Genomic DNA, 27,288 nt, shown 5'->3' on the forward strand with positions numbered 1-27,288 from the left:
CTTTGAAAACAAAACATTGTACCATATGACCTGATTTGGATTACATTGAAACGTGATTGATCTGTAAATTTAAAAGCATATTTGGTGGGCGCGTTTGTCACAAAATATCTATTTAATAGGAATTTAAGTATAATTTATGATTTCAATTTATAATTTACAAAAATATAGTCGTATACTTAAAATAGAGTTTAATATATAGAATTTAGAACTCTTATCTTTTAGTAAAGAAGCAAACATTGCTATTTAGTTCCTCTATGCTGCTCTGTTCACCTGGAGGGCAATCATCTCAAATGACCAGAAAAAGAGTCCAAAGTTTTTAGACTTGCTCTATTCTCATCAGGCTGATAGCTACTCCATAAATCTTGAGATTAAAGATTTGGGAGAGCAGCTTATTTGAGCTAACCTAGGCCATACGTACTATGTAACTAGAGCAAAATAGCAGGGACAAAAGGAATTTTATGAGGCCAGATAACAAGCTACTAGCTTCTATTTCTAGAAAAATAAATGATTTGCTGCTCACACCATTACTTTCCCTACCCATCAGGACTGGTAGAAGGAAAGGACCAAATTCCCAACCTCTATAAAAGGGAACAAGAAAGGCAACATATAAAGAAGGCATCAAATCCTTCCTTCGCTTTGGGAAATGTGGCAGAAATGCACCCTTCGGTTCAAGATAATACTTTAATGATACTGGAGAAAGGCTTCTCACTGTATAGATATTTAATGGGTGCTTTTAGGATACAATACAAAATATGTTTATGACTGTAAACTCTTATTCCCAATTTTTCAATGGGGGGAAAAAATAAAAAAAAATTACGAAAATACCTCTTGCCTTGCTCTACAGTCTAAACCAGTGGTAGTCAACCTGGTCCTTACTGCCCACTAGTGGGTGTTCCAACTTTCATGGTGGGCGGTAGGGGTTTGCTGTAACTCTGCTTTATAAATTTTATAAAGTAAAGTTACTTCCCTACTTTATAAATCACCATTACTGTGGAACCGGTGGGCGGTTAGAAAATTTTACTACTAACAGAGATACAAAAGTGGACAGTAGGTATAAAAAGGTTGACTACCCCTGGTCTAAACATCTGGCTGACCATGCAACCACCCTTAACAATTGTTACAATTAATTATAATTTTGTATTGTATATACATTACAATACAATTATAACTATCCATGTTGCCACCCAGAAAGCTATAAGGACATTTCAAGCTTGACTCAAAGGAAACTTTATAAATCTAGTTTTATTTTCTGAGCTTTTTGTATGGCTTCGGGCAGGCAATTCACCTTGATTATTGAAAGAAGTTAAGAGTTCGGTTTGCGGAAACCTCTAGAACTTCTTATTGCATGGTAATTCATAGACTGTAAATTTGCAAGAGCGGTTTATCAATAGTATGACATCTAAAGAAATGGAAAGTAGGATGGAGAAGATCGTATTTATGATAATAACCATAATAAAAATAGGATTTTGATCAATTTCAACATGTATATCAAAATGGGTTAGCCTCTTGACTGGGACAATGTATTATTATTATGTAATTTACTTGAAAGCCCATTGGTAACAATAGAAGGATGTTCCTGACACACACAGGTAACTGTGTTAGAATGAAAACTGTAGAAAGCTTCAGGAGCATCTTTGTAACTAATAAATGTTTTGTATTCTAAGGGTTGGGATTTATACATCCTGGGGCAGGGGAAAAGGTGACGGCCAAATAATGGAATTAAGGGGATGCCTTAATCCCGTTGGACTCTGCAGAATGGCCCCTGAGAATGCGGCTAAGAAAGGGTTCAACAGGAATGCCAGATTTCTGCTGAATAGGTTAAAAGAGTGAAGAAGCCTCTTCGGCAGCCATCAATGCGCAGAAAGCCTGCAGAACATTTAGGGCCCTAAATGAAGACAGAAAAAAAAACACAAAGGCATCTGATTGCAACTTGAGGAGAGCTTTCGACTGCATGTTCTAATCTGTATATTTTTACTTTTAATGTCAAAGTACTTTGACATCGCTCTGGACACTGGAGTGGAATTACTTTACCTTAGTTCTGTATAAATATAACAATAAGCTTTTTGAATTTTTTTTTTTCATATATACAACCCAGTGCCTTATATAAAGCACCATCCTTAAAACAAAAGCTTAAAGCTGTATATGAGAATGACAACCTGGTTTTCTATCCAAATTTAAGATATATATATATTTTAAAAAATTCTTAGGTACAGTATATTATTTGGATTTTACCTTAACTTGGAAGAATTTTATGTTTTAAAAAGATACAAAAAAGAGAGAAAAATCTCCGAGGAACAGATTTTATTTCCACAGTGCATCAATTTTGATATAAACCCAGGGATTCCAATATATTTTAATAGGATTTACATTCAGCAAATGGGTTCTTTATTCTGGTGCTTGCCAAGGAAACTGCAGGGTCCAGGCAATCACCATACATCAACACTGACTCAAGACCATCAATACCCCTTTCCCCTTGACACACACAGAAAAAAAGAAAAAGGAAAAGGAAAACGAAACAAAGAAAAGAATACAAAAATGGAAGGAAGGAAGAAAAATGATAGAAAGGAAAGAAAGAGAACGAAAAAGAAAGGAAAGAAACAAAAGGAAAAAAGAAAAGAACAAAAAAAGGAAAGGAAAAAAAATAAAAAGAAAGAACAAAGGAAGAAAAGGAAGGAAGAGCAAGAAGGAAAGAAAGAAAAAAAGGAAAAGAAAGGAAGAAAGAAAAAAGAAAAAAGGAAGGTAGAAAGAAAGAAAGGAAAAGAAAGAAAGGGAGGAAGAAAGAAAGAGTAACTTTTAAGCAAAAAAAAAACACACCTTGTAAAAGCTCATTTGTCTTACCTCTGCAAGCGGATACCAGCGTGCAATGGGTTTTCGAGGGTAGGAGAGCATTTCATTCCAATGATCTCGCCCAAGACTTTCTGCTTCGTTGCCTACTTGACAGACTCCAATTACTTCATTGTGACCTACACTGTGAAAATGTTCAATAATATTTATTTCTTAAAATTATGCATTCAGGAACTATGCAGTCCAAATGATCTAACAGCTGAAGCAGATGGGTTCTTAAATATATCTTCACAGTTCCTGGTAATGAAATCATAGTAGGGAAACAGCATAAATATAAACTTTTTTTCTCCTGCAGAAGCCCCAATGAAAATCACTTTTCCAAAGTTAGCATTTGTTTTGCAAAGTAAGCCTGTCAAAGATACCAGTAGAGGAATTTTCCCCCTAATAGGAGAAATGTCTTTTCTTTGCCTGTTTCTATTAACGTTCACTTTGAAATTAATGTTCAATTTTTAAAAAACCCACCTTTTACACCTAAAGCTGCCTTTGCAGCTTGCAGCTCAGAAATTTAGTTCTTACAAATAAACCATGTGTTTCTACGGAGGTGGTATTCAGCAGGTTCTCACCAGTTCTGGGGAACCGGTAGCGGAAATTTTGAGTAGTTCGGAGAACCCGTAAATACCACCTTTGATTGGCCCCGCCCCCATCAATTCTCTGTCTCCTGAGTTCCAGTTGATCCGGAGGAAATGGGGATTTTGCAGTATCCTTCCCCTGGAGTGGGGTGGGAATGGAGATTTTACATGCCCGCCAAGCCACGCCCACAGAACCAGTAGTAAAATTTTTTGAATCCCACCACTGTGTTTCTAGTCTTCTACTGGCCAGTTGGTATCATCTAACTGATTGGAAAAACTAATCAGAGTAAGATCTAATTAATATTTGGAAAAACAATGTTTACACCAGACTGAGAAGTTAAGAAAAAGCAAAGAAGGAAGCTCTTATTTCCACCCAAAACAATTTTAGCAGGGATTTGTAATACTGCCTTTGTTGCTAAATATTTGTTCAGGTTTACACATCCTAATTTAGAGGTTCCATTCATCGTTTTTCATAGCTGTCCAGATATCTCACCGGTCATAATCCATAACAGCTATAGACAAGTGAATCTGATCAATGCTTTCTGGAGGGACATCAAAGACTATGGCTTCATTGTAAACAGGATTGAGGGTGTTCCGCTTGATAGAAGTCTTCCTTTTCTTTAATCGTCTCCCTTCACATATTAGTGACACCTTCACATACGGATCTGCGTAACAGATAGAACAACCACAGCATTTTATTTTGCTTCATTTTAAAGTTTCACCAATCTAATTCATAGGACTTAGCTGCCCTGCCTTTATAATCTTCTCACTATGCTATAAACAAAAAGAAATAATTTAATTCATGGCCTTGCAAATTCTTTTAGAATTTATTTCTTGGGGTAAAACAAATAGCAGTTTTACATTACACTGAGGACAAACCCACATCATGAAATCACAATTTCTAACTGTGTGTGTGTGTTTGTGTGTGTGTGTGTGTTAAATGTAGATGTAGTTGAATTTGCACTGGAGTTTGCTATAAGCAAACATGCAACAAAAATATGCCAGAATTCAAAATATTTGGCTGTTCTGTTTGTAGCTGTGTAGTAGGCAGGCCTATCTCACTTTTAGAAGTATTGTATAATTCAGGAGGATAACTGACTTTTTCTGCTCTTCCTTGTCATCATGCTGCCTGGGGAACATTAGTCCATAATTTGGACTATCCTTGTGTTTATAAAATCCAGATGAATGTGACGCTGTTACTGGCCTGGATCTCCCAAATTAATATGCCTACAAATAGCCCCTGTTTAACAGACCTTTTACAACATGTCTAAACTAAATTCCTTCTTTCTTAATAGAAGGGTTAAACCATTCCAAACACACAAACAGCCTAAGGCAGATAGTTCTATATATTCAATAGCGATATCACCAGAAATAGTTTAGATGTTACTACTACTATTACGGTAGAACTCATTTTTTTAAATCTCCCCCCTCCTCCCAATAATTGCAATTTAGTGCCAAGGGCAAATGTGATACAGTCAATCAAATTTGGGGACAGGACCACTCTCCTCTTTGGATTTATTTAGCCATATAACTGCCATATCAGCTTAATGGCAATCTCAAAGGAGGATAGGAAAAAATATTAAGGCAAAACAGAAACACAGCAAATCCAGGGCATGAGATAGTCAACATGTTGGAATTGGCATTTTTCAGACTCACTTAGGTTTCAAGAACTGAAAATAAATTGCAGTTCTTCGGTACCCCAACTGAAGGGGAAAAAAAACACCCATCTCATTTTATTTATCAGACCTTTTATACAACCAACTTCTAAGATCTCTAAGCAATTTAAGATTGGGTAAGGTACAAATTTATCCCTGCCACACGCATGCCAATAATGTTTTTGTAATTTATAATATTTAATTTATATAGTTTCCTATCTCACACACACATACAAAAATAATCTTAGTTCCACTGTGAAAGATATTCCTACCTGATGCTCCTGTGATGTCCATTGCTTTTAAATTTCTTGCTTTTATTATAGTTATGGTTAGCCTGCCAGCTGTTGGAAGATAGCAAAGCGAAAACATCAACTCGCCAAGATCCACTTTGTCCTACAGAGCAATAGAATACATAATATGTATTACATATAGAAAAATATTTAAAAAGTCTTTCAGCATTTGTTGAAGTATCTCTAATGAGACTGATAACATATCTTATTCCTAGCAGTCCCATATTTATCAGGCTTTCAACCTGTTTGCAGTTTCCAGAACAGAAGGGAAATTCTGAGTGAAGTTTTCTGAATAAGATTGCCATGTGGGACGAAAGCAGCTGTGAATCTCAGCTGTTGAAAAAAAAAAGGGGGGGGGGAGAAGAGAATTCTCCCCATTTCCAGACCTACAAAGTACCAGATTTATCACTTATTCCTATGTTCTTCTTATAGCTTCTTTTATCACCTAGTTCCTATCTTCTTTGTGGCGGAGCCGAAAACCAAGAATAGTAACTAGTAAATCCCTGAAGCAGAATTTCCCCATTGGAACTAATTATGGCTGTTCAGAAGGAAAAGTTGGAAACTTACTGTTTTCTGTTGGACTATGGATACCCACAGCACAATGTATCCATTGATTTAGTTAAACAATTTAGACACCACCTGACTCCTAATAACTTTGGGCACCATAACGAAGAGAAAAATTCATAAGCAGTGTAAGGACAGATGGACAAACACACACACGCACACACACACACACACACAGCATGAGCTCCACAATCAACCTACCCCAAGACTTGGGAGAATACCCAGCTCTTCAACAGCTTCCTGAATATCATCAAGGTGGAAGCTATCTCTATTGGATTTCATAGTTATTCAAATATCTGTTTTATGTTAACAAAGGTTTTCCTCCTCAAATATGCAACTTTTCCTATTATAAATCTTTTGCATCAGAACCATCATAAAAACCCAGGAAGCAATGTGTTTTGGTCTATGGATTAAGCAAATTAAGTTTCTTAAACATGCAGACTGAATATATTCTTTTTAAAAAAAATGCAAATAATACAAACATAGTACATATACATCTAAATATATTCTTGTCCCTGTTGGCTTGAGAGCATATTATAGAAGCTTGAAGGATGTCCAAAACGTGCAAGTTGATCTTGATCTTGACAAATTTATAAGAATTGATTTGATGTATAAATGGATCCCCAGAAAACTCCCAAACATTATTGAAATTTATATTCAAGGTATTTCACATTCATTTTCAGAGGGTAGCAGTGGTAGGTTGCAGGAGGTACGTCCCAGTACGGGTACACCGGAGCCTGCCCGGGGCACTCAGTACAGTTCCGGTATGGTGCTCTGGAGGGCCCACCCACCTGGCTGGGCTCCTTACCATGTTTTAAAGCTGTCAGCGATTCTGTGCACGGCATGGCACGTACAGCGCCTGCGCAACGCTCCGCTGAGCAGCTGGAGCGTTGCAGAGGCTTGCGGAAGCGTAGTTTCCAGCTACAATTCACGTGCGTGCTGAGCGTGTGCATGTGGGTGACATCGGGGCTGTTCCAACCATACCAGTTGGAACGGAATCTGGAACCCACCACTGGAGGCTAGATATTTTTATGAGGCTTATCTGCAGGAGAAAGAGCTTTTTAAAAAAAGCTATTTGACTTTAAACTGGAAATAAGTGGGGAAAGGTTTACAGAATTAACTTCTATTAGATTTTTGCAGTATCATGATATACGATCTAATGATATTTCAATGGCATAGCATGTTAAATAATCATTTATAGTAAATTTGAGTTATTTTAGAACTAGGATCCCAACTGTAACCACTGCCCCAGTAGGAACAACTTGTGAGTCACAACACTGGTGAAGCTCCCCTCCCAATAAAAAGTTTCCAATGAGTCAAAAAGGAAGCAAATCAGTCCCCTCAATTTAAAAGTTTCCACTATTAAACAATCACAAAAAATGCTCCCCTCCTCACACTTCTAGGAAAGCTTTGTTCAACAAGATGCCTGTGAAAATTAATCTTCACAGCCAGTAGAAAAGCAGATAAAATAAGGTCTGACCATCTTAAAAACAAAGGTCAAAGAGACAAATCATCTTACCTACCATTTCCCCAAAAATAAGCCCTCCCCAGATAATAAGCCCAATCGGGCTGTTGAGCGCATGTGCTAAAATAAGCCGTCCCCTGAAAATAAGCCCTCCCTAAAATATTGCAACACAGCAGCAGCCATGTGGTGACCACGCTCACCGCCTCCTGCACCTCAAAAATAAAAGGATCTCCCCGAAAATAAGGCTAAGCGCTTATTTTGAGGGTCCAAAGAAAATGAGACCTTGTCTTATTTTTGGGAAACACAGTAATAGTGGAGGCCAACTTCTCCATTAGATAGGGCTGTCAAATAAACCACCCCCTTTTTATTTGATTATGAAAAAGTAGGCTAGTTCATGATTAGCAGTAGTTGCTGAAGTTCTTTTGGAACAGCCTTCAGCTTTCTTCACGAATTGTTCTCTGAGTTTTCTTTTTAATCTTAGGACCTTATCTAAGTGGCTGCAGTCTGTTCTTCTGCTGAAGCATGGCAGATCCTCAATCACTCTGTTGTAGTCTTCCCAAGCACCATTGTGGGCTACAATAAATGGCTGCATACAGCCCAGGGGTTGTAACTGAGACCTAAGCTTTAGCTATTTCAGGGAAATTTTCCTAAAGAAATCATACTAACCACAGAAAACAAAAATAAATAGGTTAAATAGGTTTATCTTCACCAAACATGTACTATTATTTCACAGGCTACATTTGGCCTTTGTGCCTATGGAGATTCTCAGTCATCCAGGTCATGGTTGTCCCAAAGATGCTTTTTCAAGAGGCAACTGGCCTTTCTGTTTTTTTTTTCTTTGAAGATGTTTTGCTTCTCATCTAAGAAGCTGAAGAAGCAAAACGTCTTCAAAGAAAAACCAAAAGCATCTTTGGGACATTTGGCCTTCATGTATACCATATCTGCAAGTTGTCTTTCTTAACAGAAGCGGTACTATGGCTTTGAACTATATTCCAAACAAAGGAATGAAAAAAATGTATCTTTTTAATAATTATTTATGCTACAGGAAATCACTTGTTAATGTAATCCAACCAGGCTGAACTGGCTGTTATGATAAAGGGAATGAAATCATGAACAGCAAATAGAAAGACAGTTTTTTGCTGAATTCCCCCAAATTTTTTAGTTAGCTTGCCTAGTACTTGTGAACAAGTACAGGAGTCTGCTTGGTAGCAATCCTACATTTGGATTTACAATTCCTGTCTCCATTTCCATTGCTTGGTGCCCCTAAGAAAATATGCCAAAGAAAATACTTTATTATGTATGGGAGGATTCAAAATTAAACACACATATGAAGCCCAGGAATTACATCAATACTTGTATCTCCAGTTAAGACTTTCAAGGGTATGGGATTGGGTGTAACTTATGGAGGCTCAGTTTGGATTCTGATGTACAATTTAACACTTGCCACAGGTAATAATTGTCAGCTCAGAAAGGATGTAGTTTAATAACAGTCAGAAGTCAAATTGAGAAAACAAATCCCTTTATAATAGAATCCTTAGCATATTCCATTGGCTTGTTAGCACTTCCAGCATCTATTATTAGTAATGGAAGACTTGAGCAGAACAAAAACAAAATTCTTTCATGAAAAATACCAGTGAATTAGATAAAGCAGAAAAATTTACTGAATAAATCTTATATTACTGAAAAGTACTTTACTGCACAGACCTCATCAGAATTCATCTCTGCAGTTTGGAGAAAAAAAATGTAAAAAACAATAATTTAATATTACAATTGATGACTGATAATGAAACATTTTTGTCCTTCTCTCATTAACAATTTGAAGCCCAAATTTCTACAAATAATGAATTATGACGAATTCCTAGTTTGCATTCTCTGCCTTTTTTTATCCCCCTTTTCCATCATACCAGAAATTGATAGAATAAGGAGCAGACAAAACTGGATACTAAAGAACATAAAAAGGAGACTAACATTCCTTAGCAACCATGGAACTACTGTGGGAATAGGGAAGGAAAGGGGGGAAAAACCACTTTGGCCTGAGCACAAAGAATGGAAGTTAAAAAAAAATGTTCAGAATCCAAGTGCTTTGTCCATCTGGCCAGAAAATCTGAAAATGATACCTACCATTATATTAGGCAAGATGAATGACTCAGATCAACTCTTGATTTAGGCTACTTGGGCAAATGCTTGCATAATCATATTAATAACACAAGAGCTATTAGTTAAAACTGCCAACCGCTTGTCCTAAATGTAACTTTAAAATGTCTGGTAGCTTTAAAATCATGCAGTTGTTCAGCCACTTTGACAGTACCCTTTGTTTTGAGGGGATAAATATTTAAGTTCTTACAGTGCCCCAGACAGCAAATTGCTTTTGAAGTCTTCATACATTAATGATCTTTCCAACCAACCTTATTCCTATTTGCTGCATTTGTAAAATTTTAATTCTGGTTAAAAATGAAAATGGGCCCATATAGAAGTGTTTGTGCCAGTCTGAGGCTGTAGAACTATAAACTAACAGAGTTGGAAGGGACCTTGGAGGTCTTCTAGTCCAATTCCCTGCTTAGGCAGGAAACCCTATACCAGTGATGGCGAAGGTTTTTCTGCTTGGGTGCGAAAAGGGTAAGCGTGTGCACAATAGCACACATGTGTGTGTGCACACTCATAATGCAATGCCTCTCCCCATGCATGTGCATGTAACCCCCCCCCCCCGCACATGCGTGCAGGCCTCACTTTATAAAGCCTCTGGACTTCCAGTAGGCCCATTGGGAGATTTTTCGCCCTCCCCAGGCTTCAGGAGGCTTTCTTTCAGGAAGCCTGGGGAGAGTGAAAAACGGTCTTCCCCGCCCTCGAGAAGGCCAAAAATCAGCTGGCCAGCACACGCATGCGTGCTGGAGCTGACATAGGGAAACACCTCATGTGTCCTCAGATATCCTCCTTATACAGGTAGCCCTCCATGTGCCACCTGTGGCACGCGTGCCATAGGTTCACCGTCACGGCCCTATACCATTTCATACAAGTGTAATAAATTTAGATTTAGATTTTAGATTTTTAGATTTTTAGATTTTATTAAGAATTTATATGCCGCCCTTTTCCCTGGAGGGACTCAGGGCGGCTTACAATAATGAGGGGAAGGGGGTGCAAGACAAGACTTAAAGGAAAAAAAAAAAAAAAAAATCGTGAATAAAAGAAAATTATCCATAAAAACACAACATTCATTCAACATTCGGGCGGGGTGAGAGTAATCCTATCCCCAGGCCTGACGGGATAGCCAGGTCTTCAGGGCTGTGCGGAAGGCCTGGACTGTGGTGAGGGTACGGATCTCCACGGGGAGGGTGTTCCATAATGTCGGAGCTGCAACTGAGAAGGCTCTCCTCCGCGTAGTCGCCAGTCGGCACTGACTGGCGGATGGAATTCGGAGGAGGCCTACTCTGTGCGATCTGATGGGACGCAGGGAGCTAATTGGCAGGAGGCGGTCTCTCAAATAGTCAGATCCACTACCATGGAGCGCTTTATAGGTGGTAAGTAGGACCTTGAAGTGCACCCGACGATCAACAGGTAGCCAGCGCAGCTCACGGAGGATTGGTGTTATATGGGCGTACCGTGGTGCGCCCATAATCACTCGCGCGGCTGCGTTCTGAACTAGCTGAAGTCGTCGGATGCTCTTCAAGGGCAGCCCCATGTAGAGCACATTGCAGTATTCCAGCCTAGAGGTCACAAGGGCTCGAGTGACTGTTGTGAGAGCCTCCCGGTTCAGGTAGGGCCGCAACTGGCGTACCAGGCGAACCTGGGCAAATGCCCCCCTGGTCACAGCCGACAAGTGATGCTCAAAACTCAGCTGTGAATCCAGGAGGACTCCCAAGTTGCGGACCCTGTCTGAGGGGTGTAAATTTTGCCCCCCCAGCAATAAATTTGTATTTATTTGTAATAAATACAAATACAAATTTCAGACAAATGGTTATCTAATGTTTTCTTACAAATTTCCAGTGATGGAGCATTCACAACCCTCCACTGATTAATTGTTCTAATTGTCAGGAAATTTCTCCTTAGTTCTAGGTTGCTTCTCTCCTTGATTGGTTTCTACCCATTGCTTCTTGTTCTACCCTCAAGTGCCTTGGAGAATAGTGTGACTCCCTCTTCTTTGTGGCAACCCCTGAGATATTGGAACACTGCTATCATGTCTCCCCTAGTCCTTCTTTCCATTAAACTAGACATACCCAGTTCCAGCAAAAAATGTATGTGAGTACACTCTTAAACTATATACCTCGATTCCCTGCAATGCTGCAGCTCTTTGTGTCGTTCAAAAATAAATGAGCTTAGAAATGGAATTATCCTGTAAGTTTTTTTGAATAAAAATAGGAACTACAGCTATAGTAGATAACAGTTATATATATATTCACATATGGTTTCAAACTGGCGGAACTGTCATAACAGTATCCTTATACAGGTAGCCCTCAGCTTACAACTATTTGCTTAGTGACCTTTCAAAGCTACAGCGGTATTCAAAAATGGAATTTATGACTGCTTTTCACACTTATGACCCTTGCAGCATCCTTGTGGTTGTGTAATCAAGATTCTGATACTTGGCAACTGGCATGTATATGATCATCGTTCTGGTGTCTTGAGATCACATGATCACTTTTTGCAAACTTCTGACAAACAAAGACAAGGGGGAAGCGAGATTCACTTAACAACCTTGTTACTAACAACTGCAGTGATTCACTTAACAACTATGGCAAGAGAGATCATAAAATGGAGCAAAACTCAGTTAAATATTTCACTTAGCAACAGAAATTTCGCACTCCATTGTGGTCATAAGGTAAGGACCACCTGTACGTCACTGATTTAAGGCCACCCAAAGAATCTGTGCTACTGTGCCAACTGGTTGGTTTATATATTTTTCACCTGTGTGAATCATGGGGAAAATATGTTCTCCAACCTCATTCTAATTCTGCTTAGAAATAGAAACCCTCATCTCAAATCTTGCAATCTTGCAAGCAGTTCCCAAATACAACAGAAACAACAGAAACTTTGGGCTCAGTTGTGGTTGTAAATTGAGGATTACCTGCAGAGTTCTCCAATTGTAACATCTGGAAACTCATCAGTTAGCAGTACCAACTGATTTGGCTGATCTTGGGCAGAGGATTACCAGCAAATCTCATTTCTATATGTTAGACCAGGCCTGTCCAACTGGTGGTTCGCAGGCTGGATGCATCACGCATAGGACACGCCCACCCCGGCTCCGCAAAGGCAAAAAAGTCATGATACGTCACATGACGTGATTGAGTTTGACACCTATGTATTGGACAGTCAAGTCAACAAACTTCCTGGGAGAAAACTATTTGTACACTGTTGCTATGAACATGAGAGAGATGTCCCTAAAATCACAATGGGTTGAACTGAAAACAACTGAGTCTTGATAATAATTTGAAGGATCCAAATAATAATCCATACTGATGTCAAAGCAAAGGGAAAGAAAATATTAGTCTGATTCAAAGGTATTATCATACCTTGATGAAGCAGAAGCTATAGATTTTAATCTGGTTGCCATTTACCTTTGCTCTGAACTAAATAGCATGTTTTGTGCTATTTTAGCTGCCTACTCATTGTATCAATTAAAGAAGGTCCCCAACTTTTCTGGTTCCAGGGACTGGCAGCAGTAGCAGTGTCAAGGCAGGAGCGGGGCAGAGGAGGATGGTTAGTGCATACAACCGAGCTCCTGTGCAACTGAAGCTTCGCATGTTCATCCACTGCTTGAGCCGCCCGGTTCCCAAAGGGGCCACCGACCAGTAGTGATCCACGGCCGGTGAGGTGTTGGAGACCCCTGGACTAAAGGACCAATTTCTAATCAATAACAGGGTCAGAAGTGAAAACACCTTGATAGCATGATGATGACAGAGACAGTAGCTGCAACAGGTCTTCCCATGCAGCACCGTGCACAATGTTTAATGTGGACTGGTGTATCATTAGGCTTATATAAGTTTGCTCCAATGACCACTGTTCAAATCTCATCAAAGGAACAGCTCTGCAGAGCTCAGGAAGTGAGATATCTTTGAAAATACTGTAATGACAAGTCAATTTGGCTAAAGAACAGACAGACTGAAATTATGTTTTATTTTGAAAAGATGCCCTAATCTAATGCCACACCACAGACCAGCAGATTTTTGGAATCTCTGATTTCTGCAGTAAAAAATACTACGCTCTTTCAAGAATTATACAGATGGGTCACCATTCTAATTTAAAGGCATTTGTTGATAGGGAACGCCATGAAATAAATTGGCTACTCATCAATATAGCGCTTTGTAACTGCCCTCCTTCCTACTTAACTGACTGAAATTTAAATATGGAAAAAACGATTCAGACTTAACTGTGGAAAAAGGCAAAGCACTACAATTAAAACCAAATGTATCCACCATCTTTTGGAATAAGCTGTCTTGAGACGTTAATGAGCTTAATTTGTTTCACCCACAGTATTTGTCTTTTTAAAAGAACACATTTTAACCACAGTGAATGGGTTTGGGTTAATATTATATTTGTGGGGTGAATTTAATGTGAATTGTAGTGCTAAAAATAAAATATTAGCATAAAAGAGGAAAACTAAAATCCTAACAGAAGTGCAAAATAAACCAACACATTGTCAATCAGAATAGAGCTGGAAGAGACCTTGGAGGTCTTCTAGTCCAACCCCCTGCTCAATCAGGCAACCCTATATTATTTCAGACAAGTGGCCATCCAGACTTTTCTTAAAAACCTCCAGTGATGGAGCACCTACAACTTCTGAAGGCAAACTGTTCCACTGGTTAATTGTCCTCACTGTTAGGAAGTTTCTCCTTAATCCCAGGTTGATTATCTCCTTTATTAATTTCCATCCATTGTTTCTTGTCTTCCCTTCTGGAGCTTTGGAAAATAAAATAATATGTTAAACTACCTATCTCAATATATATATGTATGTATGTATGTATGTATGTATGTATGTATGTATGTATATATGTATATACATACATACATACATACATACATACATACATACATACATACATACTGTACTGTATATGAGTACTGTACTGCAGAGACCGAATTGTGATCTTAATGCCTTGCCATCACTGGAGCCTGGAGAATGAAGCAGTTTGATTGCATGAGACAGGCTTTCTGTTGATATGGTTTTAGAAAATTCACATATAGTACTCAAAGGTTTAAAAAGAGAGCAATCAATTGCATGGGCCTTTACATTACTGAAAAAATAAAAAAGCCTCCAATTCCAATTAATCAAAGTTTAGTGGATTGTTTGAATGCTTAAAGTAAGAATAGCCCTACCTTTTGTTTACTTCAGAGGCAAAACTTTAAGGGTGATAAGTTAAAAATTGGCTTGTTCCAATGTTGAGATTAGCCACCTCTGGGTTTGAATGATATAACCTACTGTTAATCAAGATAAAAGTGCACTTCTAAGCCCTCATTATTACAGTCAGGTTGTAGGAGAAGTAAGTTTACCATTCTATTCATCTCGGTACTGCCAAACTGTAGTACTGTATTCCATGTAAGCTAGCCATGTGATGCACTGACCTTCCCTACCCATTCGCAAATGTGAGCGCGCGTATATGAGTTCGCAGTGCTTGCGCCTTACATTAGGGCGGGTGGACGGAGCCTCCCGCAGCTGCTGCTACCAGTTCACCTTAACCGGAGAGAAGCGGCTGAATACCACCTCTGATGTAAGCCAATTTAGGAAATCAAACTAGGTAATCAATCTAAGTAGATCTAGGACAAGGGGTGTCAAACTCATGTCATCGTCACATGACATCAGGACTTTCCCCCCCTTCGTTAAATCGGGTGTGGCCACCCTGTGACGCATGCGGCCTGCAGACCGGGAGTTTGACAGTCCTGATCTAGGATATCTGTAGAAACCCTCTTAGATTAAGGAGGAAAGTCAGATTTATTCATAATAAGGAAGAACTATTGTTATTTCTACTCTCAACAAGCAGTAGAATCCAAAATAACGTATTTGCCTTCAAAGCTATACTGGGCCAAATTTGGTTAATATTTGGGTAAAGGACTATAAAAGCTAAACAACTGTAATAGTACTAAGACAAGATAAAAAATTCAGTATTGTTGAAAAACTAAAATGAAATGCCTACCAGGAATCATGCTTGACTTGAAAGAGATTTTCAATTCACCCCTTTCCAGTTTTAAGTCTTTTACAACAAATAAAACAGGAGGATCAAATTTAAGGCCATATGAGTATAACTATGGGATATAACTTTCACTTGTAAAGTTTCTACCTTTCTTTCAACTCTTCTAAGAGAAAGGAGTTCTGTCAGAATTAAAATCCTAAAGGGACTCCATGGGAAGGGATTGTCAAAGAGAAATGAGGTTCTGAGAAGAAACATCTGTTAATCCCCAAATAAATGGACTGCTGGAAAAGTTAAGCTTCGGGCTAGATGTCCTTGCTCTTTTATCTGAACTCTTTTACTTATATTCTCTCACTCAAACTGAAATCCCTTGGGAATAAGGGCAGTCTCTAAAGCAAAAACATTGTCTATTTAAAAGTAACAATGTGAAAATTACAAGTATCCTATAAGGTGGCATTACAAGAAGCATCTCCAGTTTACCAGTCAGGTGCTTCTATGTTTCAACATTTTTTTTTTCCTTATAAAACTTTCCACAGTGTTTTTTTAAATCAAAATATATCTTACCGTATATACTCGAGTATAAGCCGACCCGAATATAAGCCGAGGCACCTAATTTTACCCCAAAAGCTGGAAAACTTATTGACTCGAGTATAAGCCTAGGGTGGGAAATGCAGCAGCTACCGGTAAATTTCAAAAATAAAAATAGATACCAATAATGTTTTTGAATAAATAAATATTATTTATTTATAAATAAATAACTAGCTCTGTAAGTGGAAAAGAGGGTCAATAAAAACAATATGGTATCAACAATAACTTTAAATGTACAAAAACCTTAGCTCATTCAGCAACCAAGCTAAAACATAAGAGTTAAAATCCTTCAAAACTGGATTCCTCCTCATCATCTGTATGTCCAAACAGAGCTTCAGCATTAGCTAGTGTGAGGTTATCAGCATAGACATTGTCATCATCACTGAGTTTGCAGTCATCACCATCAGAGCTGTCGTTCTCATACACACTCCTGTGCACACACTCCCTCTTTCTTTCTCTCTTCCCTCCTCTGGATTCAATGGGATTTTTAGAAAATCCACACTCCTGTGCACACACTTCCTCTTTCTTTCTTTCTTTCTTTCTTTCTTTCTTTCTTTCTTTCCTCCTCTGGATTCAATGGGGTTTAGGAAATCTCCCACCCTCATACACTCCTTCTTTCTTTCTCTCTTCCCTCCTCTGGATTCAATGGGATTTTTAGAAAATCCCCACTCCTGTGCACACACTCCTTCTTTCTTTCTCTCTTCCCTCCTCTGGATTCAATGGGATTTTTAGAAAATCCCCACTCCTGTGCACACACTCCTTCTTTCTTTCTCTCTTCCCTCCTCTGGATTCAATGGGATTTTTAGAAAATCCCCACTCCTGTGCACACACTCCTTTCTTTCTCTCTTCCCTCCTCTGGATTCAATGGGATTTTTAGAAAATCCCCACTCCTGTGCACACACTTCTTCTTTCTTTCTTTCTTCCCTCCTCTGGATTCAATGGGGTTTTTAGAAAATCCACACTCCTATGCACACACTCCCTCTTTCTCTCTCTCTCCCCTCCTCTGGATTCAATGGGATTTTTAGAAAATCCCCACTCCTGTGCACACACTTCTTCTTTCTTTCTTTCTTCCCTCCTCTGGATTCAATGGGGTTTTTAGAAAATCCACACTCCTGTGCACACACTCCCTCTTTCTCTCTCTCTCCCCTCCTCTGGATTCAATGGGATTTTTAGAAAATCCCCACTCCTGTGCACACACTTCTTCTTTCTTTCTTTCTTCCCTCCTCTGGATTCAATGGGGTTTTTAGAAAATCCACACTCCTGTGCACACACTCCCTCTTTCTCTCTCTCTCCCCTCCTCTGGATTCAATGGGATTTTTAGAAAATCCCCACTCCTGTGCACACACTTCTTCTTTCTTTCTTTCTTCCCTCCTCTGGATTCAATGGGGTTTTTAGAAAATCCACACTCCTGTGCACACACTCCCTCTTTCTCTCTCTCTCCCCTCCTCTGGATTCAATGGGATTTTTAGAAAATCCCCACTCCTGTGCACACACTTCTTCTTTCTTTCTTTCTTCCCTCCTCTGGATTCAATGGGGTTTTTAGAAAATCCACACTCCTGTGCACACACTCCCTCTTTCTCTCTCTCTCCCCTCCTCTGGATTCAATGGGATTTTTAGAAAATCCCCACTCCTGTGCACACACTTCTTCTTTCTTTCTTTCTTCCCTCCTCTGGATTCAATGGGGTTTTTAGAAAATCCACACTCCTGTGCACACACTCCCTCTTTCTCTCTCTCTCCCCTCCTCTGGATTCAATGGGATTTTTAGAAAATCCCCACTCCTGTGCACACACTTCTTCTTTCTTTCTTTCTTCCCTCCTCTGGATTCAATGGGATTTTTAGAAAATCCACACTCCTGTGCACACACTTCCTCTTTCTTTCTTTCTTTCTTTCTTTCTTTCTTTCTTTCTTTCTTTCTTTCTTTCTTTCTTTCTTTCTTTCTTTCTTTCTTTCTTTCCTCCTCTGGATTCAATGGGGTTTAGGAAATCTCCCACCCTCATACACTCCTTCTTTCTTTCTCTCTTCCCTCCTCTGGATTCAATGGGATTTTTAGAAAATCCCCACTCCTGTGCACACACTCCTTCTTTCTTTCTCTCTTCCCTCCTCTGGATTCAATGGGATTTTTAGAAAATCCCCACTCCTGTGCACACACTCCTTCTTTCTTTCTCTCTTCCCTCCTCTGGATTCAATGGGATTTTTAGAAAATCCCCACTCCTGTGCACACACTTCTTCTTTCTTTCTTTCTTTCTTTCTTTCTTTCTTTCTTTCTTTCTTTCTTTCTTTCTTCCCTCCTCTGGATTCAATGGGGTTTTTAGAAAATCCACACTCCTGTGCACACACTCCCTCTTTCTCTCTCTCCCCTCCTCTGGATTCAATGGGATTTTTAGAAAATCCCCACTCCTGTGCACACACTTCTTCTTTCTTTCTTTCTTCCCTCCTCTGGATTCAATGGGGTTTTTAGAAAATCCACACTCCTGTGCACACACTCCCTCTTTCTCTCTCTCTCCCCTCCTCTGGATTCAATGGGATTTTTAGAAAATCCCCACTCCTGTGCACACACTTCTTCTTTCTTTCTTTCTTTCTTTCTTCCCTCCTCTGGATTCAATGGGGTTTTTAGAAAATCCACACTCCTGTGCACACACTCCCTCTTTCTCTCTCTCTCCCCTCCTCTGGATTCAATGGGATTTTTAGAAAATCCCCACTCCTGTGCACACACTTCTTCTTTGTTTCTTTCTTCCCTCCTCTGGATTCAATGGGATTTTTAGAAAATCCACACTCCTGTGCACACACTTCCTCTTTCTTTCTTTCTTTCTTTCTTTCTTTCTTTCTTTCTTTCTTTCTTTCTTTCTTTCTTTCTTTCTTTCTTTCTTTCTTTCTTTCTTTCCTCCTCTGGATTCAATGGGGTTTAGGAAATCTCCCACCCTCATACACTCCTTCTTTCTTTCTCTCTTCCCTCCTCTGGATTCAATGGGATTTTTAGAAAATCCCCACTCCTGTGCATACACTCCTTCTTTCTTTCTCTCTTCCCTCCTCTGGATTCAATGGGATTTTTAGAAAATCCCCACTCCTGTGCACACACTCCTTCTTTCTTTCTCTCTTCCCTCCTCTGGATTCAATGGGATTTTTAGAAAATCCCCACTCCTGTGCACACACTTCTTCTTTCTTTCTTTCTTTCTTTCTTTCTTTCTTTCTTTCTTTCTTTCTTTCTTTCTTTCTTTCTTTCTTTCTTTCTTTCTTTCTTTCTTTCTTCCCTCCTCTGGATTCAATGGGATTTTTAGAAAATCCCCACTCCTGTGCACACACTTCTTCTTTCTTTCTTTCTTTCTTCCCTCCTCTGGATTCAATGGGGTTTTTAGAAAATCCACACTCCTGTGCACACACTCCCTCTTTCTCTCTCTCTCCCCTCCTCTGGATTCATTGGGATTTTTAGAAAATCCCCACTCCTGTGCACACACTTCTTCTTTCTTTCTCTCTTCCCTCCTCTGGATTCAATGGGGTTTTTAGAAAATCCACACTCCTGTGCACACACTCCCTCTTTCTCTCTCTCTCCCCTCCTCTGGATTCAATGGGATTTTTAGAAAATCCCCACTCCTGTGCACACACTTCTTCTTTCTTTCTTTCTTCCCTCCTCTGGATTCAATGGGGTTTTTAGAAAATCCACACTCCTGTGCACACACTCCCTCTTTCTCTCTCTCTCCCCTCCTCTGGATTCAATGGGATTTTTAGAAAATCCCCACTCCTGTGCACACACTTCTTCTTTCTTTCTTTCTTTCTTCCCTCCTCTGGATTCAATGGGGTTTTTAGAAAATCCACACTCCTGTGCACACACTCCCTCTTTCTCTCTCTCTCCCCTCCTCTGGATTCAATGGGATTTTTAGAAAATCCCCACTCCTGTGCACACACTTCTTCTTTCTTTCTTCCCTCCTCTGGATTCAATGGGGTTTTTAGAAAATCCACACTCCTGTGCACACACTCCCTCTTTCTCTCTCTCTCCCCTCCTCTGGATTCAATGGGATTTTTAGAAAATCCCCACTCCTGTGCACACACTTCTTTCTTTCTTTCTTTCTTTCTTTCTTTCTTTCTTTCTTTCTTTCTTTCTTTCTTTCTTTCTTCCCTCCTCTGGATTCAATGGGGTTTTTAGAAAATCCACACTCCTGTGCACACACTCCCTCTTTCTTTCTCTCTTCTTTATAGCTAAATTTGATACCATTAAAAATTAAATAGGATTAAAATCTGTGGTTTATAATTTACCAGTTGTGTCCACCCCACTCCTTTCACCAGCGTTAGCCCGCTGCACCAAGGGGGGCACGTAAGAGGAAGGGGAAAATACAAGAGTGCACGCGGCAACCTCGATGTCTAAGTGGGCAAGTTCACAGCATGCGCGCCCGCACGTCTGAGACAGGGCATAAAAAGGGAAAAAAAAGGCTGATTGGACCAGCTCTGTTTGGGGCGCAGGCATGGCGCGGCAGCAGTTTTTCAGGCTGCTCCCAGATGGGAAGGGAGGGGGATTGTAAACCCCTTCTACACCCTGGCTCCTCCTCTTCCAGAGTTCAGGCTCTCTTTCTTTCTTTCTTTCTTTTTTTCTTTCTTTGAAAGAGAAGCCCAAATTAGCCAAAGGGGGGAAAGCGAGTGAGCAAGGGACCCCAGGAAACTAGACTCGCTTGGCTGGACTACGTACGCTCCTTGGCTTAGTTGCTTTCCGCGCGCCTGTTAATATATTCACGGAAACAAACCGCGGCAGTTTTCCCCAAGGGCAATGCCGAAGAGCAGAGCCCGGAGAGAAACCAAGGAAGTCACGGAGGGCATTTGCCACTTTATCTAGAAGGTGATACGAGCTTCCCTTTCGAATGGGAAGGGACAGGGGGGTTGGCTGGGCTCTTCCCAGCAGGAAAGGGGGTTGTTTGAAACATTGGGACCGGGGGAGGGGTTGGTTTTGTTTTGTTTTGAAAGGAAATCTCAACCTGTTACAATCGTCCTTCCCAAATGAGCCGAGGAGGACAGCGGCGAAAAGTTTTCTCCAACATTTAGGGGAAAGTCGCGAGCAGCATTGCCCTCACAACTGAGGGGAATAACGCCTTTCCACTGGGGATCGTGGCCACCTTTCAGAAACTGAGCGCAGTTTTGCGCCCGGTATTCTTGGAAGAGGTCCCGTTGGAGCCAGAGGGGTTTTTATACGAAGAAAGGAACTGCAAACAGTAAACGTGACGGCCCCAAGGAAAGGAGAGGCTGAGCCACGGGAACGAAAAGAAAAAGGGAGGGGGAAAAAACCCGCCCTCTTCCCCTTCCAGGTTTTCTTAAAAAGCAGGCAGCGCTCCTTGGCCGCAGGGCTTCACAGGGACCTTTCCCCCTCCCACTGCTTCGCTCGCTCGCTCGCTTTCCCCCCTTTGGCTAATTTGGGCTTCTCTTTCAAAGAAAGAAAGAAAGAGAGCCCGAACTCTGGAAGAGGAGGAGCCAGGGTGTGGAAGGGGTTTACAATCCCCCTCCCTTCCCATCTGGGAGCAGCCTGAAAAAACTGCTGGGAGGTATGTGGTTCCTAGGTCAGCGGCGCGTGGGATCAAACTAGGAAGAAACTGGAGGTGGGGGGGGAGCAGTTCGAGAGACTATGGAGAATATGGACTTCAGAGGCGGACCAGAAAGAGGTCCCGACAAAGATCCGAGGCTGAATTCGGCAGTGTTTATGGATCAGGGTCAGCCCCACCAGCTGGCGACAGGAGAGCAGAGAGGAGCGGACGGAGCAGAAGCAGCCCCAGGGCTCCGCTGCCGCTCCCCGCATTTTCTGGACGGGGATCCCTTGGAGAGGGGATTCCTTCCTGCGAGACCCCATCCAGAAAATGCAGCGGAGCCCCGGGGCTGCTTCTGCTGCGTCCGCTGGACTGTGGGGCTTGGAAGGGGGCGGGAAGAGCGGCTGGGCTGGCGGTGGCCGGCGGTGGCAGGCTGGTTCGCCTCCTCCTCCTCCAACAGGCAACAGCACTGCCGGATCCAGTTGTAGACTCGAGTATAAGCCGAGGCGGCTTTTTTCAGCCCAAAAAGTGGGCTGAAAAACTCGGCTTATACTCGAGTATATACGGTATTCTATCTTATTGTTTCTATAGTCCTTTAAAACATTAACAGAATCCACAATGGACTGAGAATTAGTGTCTCTGCTAGAAAATTGGCAGTCAAGCTGAAACTAAATTAATCAAGTAAAAATAGCAAGTGGGAGAAAATCATTTACTCAAACTTCTTCAAACCCTCAAATAAGTTACCCAGACTTAATCCATATATCCAAGGATAAGGTCTGTAAACATAAATAGAATTACTGTGTTTCTTCAAAAATAAGACAGGGTCTAATTTTCTTTTTACCCACAAAATATGGCTTCGACCTTATTATGAGGGGAGGGTTTATTGTTTTGGGGTTGCTGGGCAGCTGCTCTCTTGCAATTGGGCTTCAAAGAGCCGGGCACAGCCTCATGGGCAAATGGCTGTGTTGCACTGTCGCAGCAGCGGAACACAACAGCCATGAAGCGACCACGCTCACGAGCAGCCACCCGGCAAACCCCCTTTGCAGCCAGGCAAAGTGCCATTCGCTGACCTAGGGGTATCACCAAGCCGTGTGAATGCCTGTTCGCCGCTGCCCGGCTCCCGCGGCTTGGCGCCTTCAAAATGCCAGTGAATGGTGCTCTGCACGGCTGGAGAGGGGGGTTGCGCGAGCGGCTGTTCGGCTCTTGCTCATGCACCTCTCAGCATCACAATGCCCTGGCCCAGCTCTCCCTGCAGAGCCAGGGCACCTCCACTGCCACTGCCATAGTTTTTTTGGCGCCTTCCAAACTGAGTCTTCCAGCAGCGGCCGCTCTGGGCTTATGCTCTATGGTTGTGGGCCAGCTGCCGGCAGAGTGTACAACCATAGAGTGTATGCCCAGAGCGGCCACTGCTGGAAGATGGTTTGGAAGCCAGCGAAAAAGCCACGCTGGGATGGCGGTGGCAGGGGTGGCGGTAGCGGAGGTGCCCTGGCTCTGCAGGGAGAGCTGGGCCAGGGCATCGTGAGGCTGGGAGGCGCATGAGTGAGAGTGGAACAGCTGCTCGTGCAACCCCCCTCTCCAGCCATGCAGAGCACCATTCACTGGTATTTCAAAGGCGCCAAGCTGTGGGAGCCGGGCGGCGGCAAACAGGTGCTCATGCGGCTTGACGATACCCCTAAGTCAGTGAATGGCGCTGTGCCCGACTGGAAAGAGTGTTTGCCGGGTAGCTGCTCATGAGCGTGGTCGCTTCACGGCTGTTGTGTTCCGCTGCTGCGACAGTGCAATACAACCGTTCGCCCCTGAGGCTGTGCCCGGCTCTTTGGGAGCCGGCTCACAAGAGAGCAGCTGCCAGCAACCCCTCTCTTCAGCTGGGCACAGCGCTGCTCACCAACTTTGCAGTATCCTGAAGGGGCCAAGCAACATGATCACCTTTGCCTCCCCCCAGTTCCCATGGCTTGGCACCTTCGGGACACCGCTAGTTGGTGAGCGGTGCTCTGCCTTGTCGGAGGTGGGGGGTTGTCCAGAGGGCCTATTTGTGGGGGAGGGCTTATATTTTTGCTCACCAGAAAAATGTGGCATGGCCTTATTATCAGGACGTGTCGTATTTTCGGGGAAACATGGTAATTAAATTCGGTCTCCCAGTGAAACTGCATGTTCACAAGAAAAAACACCTATACACATGCACGTGGCCCTCAAGTGTCACCCTAGAATCAACATGTAGATAACTTCCACAGCAGTGGTGGGATTCAAATTTTTTTACTACCAGTCCTGTGGGCGTGTCTTTGTGGGTGCGGTGTGGCTTTGTGGGCATGGCTTTGTGGGTGTGGCAGGGGAAAGATACTGCAAAATCCCCATTCCCTCCCCACCCCACTAACCTGCTTTCCAGTTCCGTTCTCCTGTTCATGGCAACAAAAGAAGATCAGCTGGGAGGCAGCAGGGTTGGGGCCAGCCTATTTGCTGGTTCTCCGAATTACTCAAAATTTCTGCTACTGGTTCTCCAGAACCTATCAGTACTGTCTGAATACCAGGTCTGTTCCACACCCAGGACAAACTCCCCTATAACTATAACTTTGTCGCTGCGCTTAAAGGAAAACTTGTTTTTAGGAATAAATATTTCATCTTTTCTCACAGCTGTTTAGATATCCTTTTTGTTTATTCTTGCACAAGTCTGGCTCAAGTTGGAACCTCAAATTATTCCTCTAATACACACACAATGTACTTTTGAAATGAAGATTATTCAAACATTTTAAAAACATCATTCTAAGCTCCAAAGGGCTAATATTCTCTTAATTAAATCCCCAAATACAAGACCACCTACACATGTGCTTTTGCAGTTTACTAACTTCTTTGCAATTCCCAAAAGGAAAGCTAAAGGCCATGCTTATTTGTGGCTTAGCTAGTGTCTGTACTCTTTAACTATGTTATTAGTGTACTGCAAGTAATTGTAGCCAATTATCGGTTATTCAGAAATTCATGCTTCACAAGTCTGTGCCTTGGGATAATGTGAAAGCCAAACAAACACCTGCTTGATTCCATTCTTCCCACTCAGGATTCTTATTTTTGGTTAATCAGAGTAGTTCCTGAAGTCTGCAGCTAAGGATTTTTTCCCCAGCAATTACTTGTGGTAAGATTTTATAGTTAATACAAAAAGTACACTGCAGTGCCCATTCCTTTATTTCCCAATAAATAATGTTTTAGGAATCTGTACTTGCTTGTATCTTTTTTTTGGGGGGGGGGAAGGGAAAACAAGTATATTGGGTATAAAATGTTATGTAATTGACATTTATCTAAGAACATTTATAGTAGAGTCAAGATATTTAATATCAGCTATCAGCGCTACAAGCTTTGCCCCTTTGTATGTGCATTAATATTAGGTAAAGGTTCCCCTTGCACATATGTGCTAGTCGTTCCCGACTCAAAGGGGTGGTGCTCATCTCTGTTTCAAAGCTGAAAACCCAGCACTGTCTGAAGACATCTCTGTGGCCATGTGGCCGGCATGGCTAAATGCTGAAGGTACACAGAACACTGTTACTTTCCCACCAAAGGTGGTTCCTATTTTTCTATTTGCATTTTTACATGCTTTCAAACTGCTAGGTTGGCAGAAGCTGAGAAAAGTAACAGGAGTTCATTACACAGCGCTAGGGATTCAAACCACTGAACTGCTGACCTTCTGATCAACAAGCTCAGCATCTTAGCCACTGAGTCCCTGCATTAATATTACACGTACATTAAAAAGTGGCAGGAATTTCATTGTGATATGGTCTGTCATCTTGTTGACTATGACACTCAGCTGTCCTACCAGGAGCTTACTCCATCACCATCATTTTCAAAGTATCCTGTACCATTTGTAATGAACAAAACTCTCACAGAAAAACAAGGAAGGAATGCCACAGATAAACAACTAACAAGTAGGAGAGGAAATTGTCAGTAGCTTATCTAATAAACAATAGCCCTTGATTGCAAAATACCTGAGAGTAAATGATTCAAACTATTCAATGAGAAACTTCCATAATGAAATTACAAATAATGAGGATAGGAGTTCCTACTACAATTCCCAAGATTCTGTATTGTATCTCAATTCTTTGCATTAAAATATTTTATAAGAATCTGTATAATGGTAGCTTATTTGATCCTCTTCCTGCTTTATGATGCCGGAATGATTTCCATAACACTCTAGGGATAAATTCCTCAGAGAAGGCAGAAATACCATTACATTGGGCAGGTAATGTGATTCAATTTGGGTCCACATCCTCTTAATCTCCCTGCATTAGCAATGCTAACATGCTGGCACAGAAATCTTTTTCAGGTATTAAGGAGCCTGCAGATGGAAGTAATTAAAGCAGCCGAAGTGAAATAGCATGGCCATTCTGTTTTTAGGCCATCATCTCACTACAGACAGTGACTTGAAAGTATCACTCAACCTACAGTTCTTTGTTTTGCCAATAACTTCAGAATGTGCAGCACACAGTGTAACAAAAGACATACATTAGTCCTTAAAATTATTATGTCCAACAAACAAACACAAGCTAAAAACATGGAACAGAATGAGGAAAATCCCATTATTTCTCATTAAATTTACCACAATGTGACAGACAACAAGCTGTTCTTTTCTAGACTGATGTCATTTTCTCCACTCAGAAATTTTCTCCTACAAAGAATTATATGTATGTCAAGAATATTGAGGAATCTATTCTTATCCCCCTATCCCATCATCCGTCTGTCTATCCATCTATCTGTCTGCCTGTCTGTCTATCTGTCCGTCCGTCCGTCCATCCATCCATCCATCCATCCATCCATCCATCCATCCATCCATCCATCCATTTATCTATCTATAGCCCTACAATCCACATGGCCTTTACTGCTTATCTGCAACAGGAACAGGAAACTTAGAACAAAAAGACATAGAGTATATAATATAGAGGCAAACATATAAACACTGACATCTAGTGGCAGGCTGTAGTTATTGCATAAAATATATAAACACCCGTACTAAACAACGACTCATGTTAGTCCCATATCAGATCTCAGTTCTATAGATCTGTTTATTGTGTTTCTTTTTGCTGTCCTGGCTGTACACACAGATGGCAATGCTGTTGTGGCTCCTGCCCTGGCTCTCTGGGGGGCTGACACTGGGGCTGCTAGAGTTCTGGCCCCAGCTCTGAGAAATCAATAACTTCTAATTTCTAAGAGTCTTTTCTGAAGAACAGGTGTCAGAATTGAAAAACAATGCTATCTAACCAGATTTATCAAAAATGGGGCACTATCAGGACTTCCTTAGAACTCCTTGGACAGATTAACAGAGATTGAATTACAAAGCTGCTTTTGCCAATTATGACATTCTCTGTTTATCACAATGTGAAATCACAGCTGCCAGTTCTTTAGCTGGTATTGGCCTTCATACACAGCAAGTTTTTCCTAAGAACCTAGGATGTCATAATATATCGGTGTAATATATATACAGATTCAAGCAGTATGGCCTTTTGCAATTGTCAGATAAAAATTTTGCTACTATGCAGATTTTCTACATACAGTTCAAGGTTTTTTTTGACATGGTCACTATAGCCAGTTTATGTCATAATCCTTCAACTGATTTTCAGAGAGAGAGAGAGAGGTGGGGAGAGGATGAATCCCCATATTAGCATCCAAATTAACAGTAAATCAGATCATGATCAAGTATATCAAATTGCTTGGAGTCAATTTT

The 27,288-nt window shown here is 41.2% G+C and overlaps 1 protein-coding gene across 1 annotated transcript in view; it reads right to left on the bottom strand.

Annotated features, from left to right (window-relative positions):
- Positions 1 to 1,786: 1,786 nt before the first annotated feature.
- SYT9 (synaptotagmin 9) overlaps positions 1,787 to 27,288 on the bottom strand; it is a 121,614-nt gene continuing 96,112 nt past the window's right edge. Inside the window, exons 4-7 of the mRNA XM_032232828.1 lie at positions 5,341 to 5,461; positions 3,907 to 4,078; positions 2,839 to 2,968; positions 1,787 to 1,885 (exon numbers count right to left, since the gene is read on the bottom strand). Of these exons, the coding sequence (XP_032088719.1) occupies positions 1,787 to 1,885; positions 2,839 to 2,968; positions 3,907 to 4,078; positions 5,341 to 5,461 (522 nt within the window). The remainder of the gene's footprint in view (positions 1,886 to 2,838; positions 2,969 to 3,906; positions 4,079 to 5,340; positions 5,462 to 27,288) is intronic.

This window comes from Thamnophis elegans, chromosome 1, assembly GCF_009769535.1.
Source record: "Thamnophis elegans isolate rThaEle1 chromosome 1, rThaEle1.pri, whole genome shotgun sequence".
Lineage (NCBI taxonomy): Eukaryota > Metazoa > Chordata > Lepidosauria > Squamata > Colubridae > Thamnophis > Thamnophis elegans.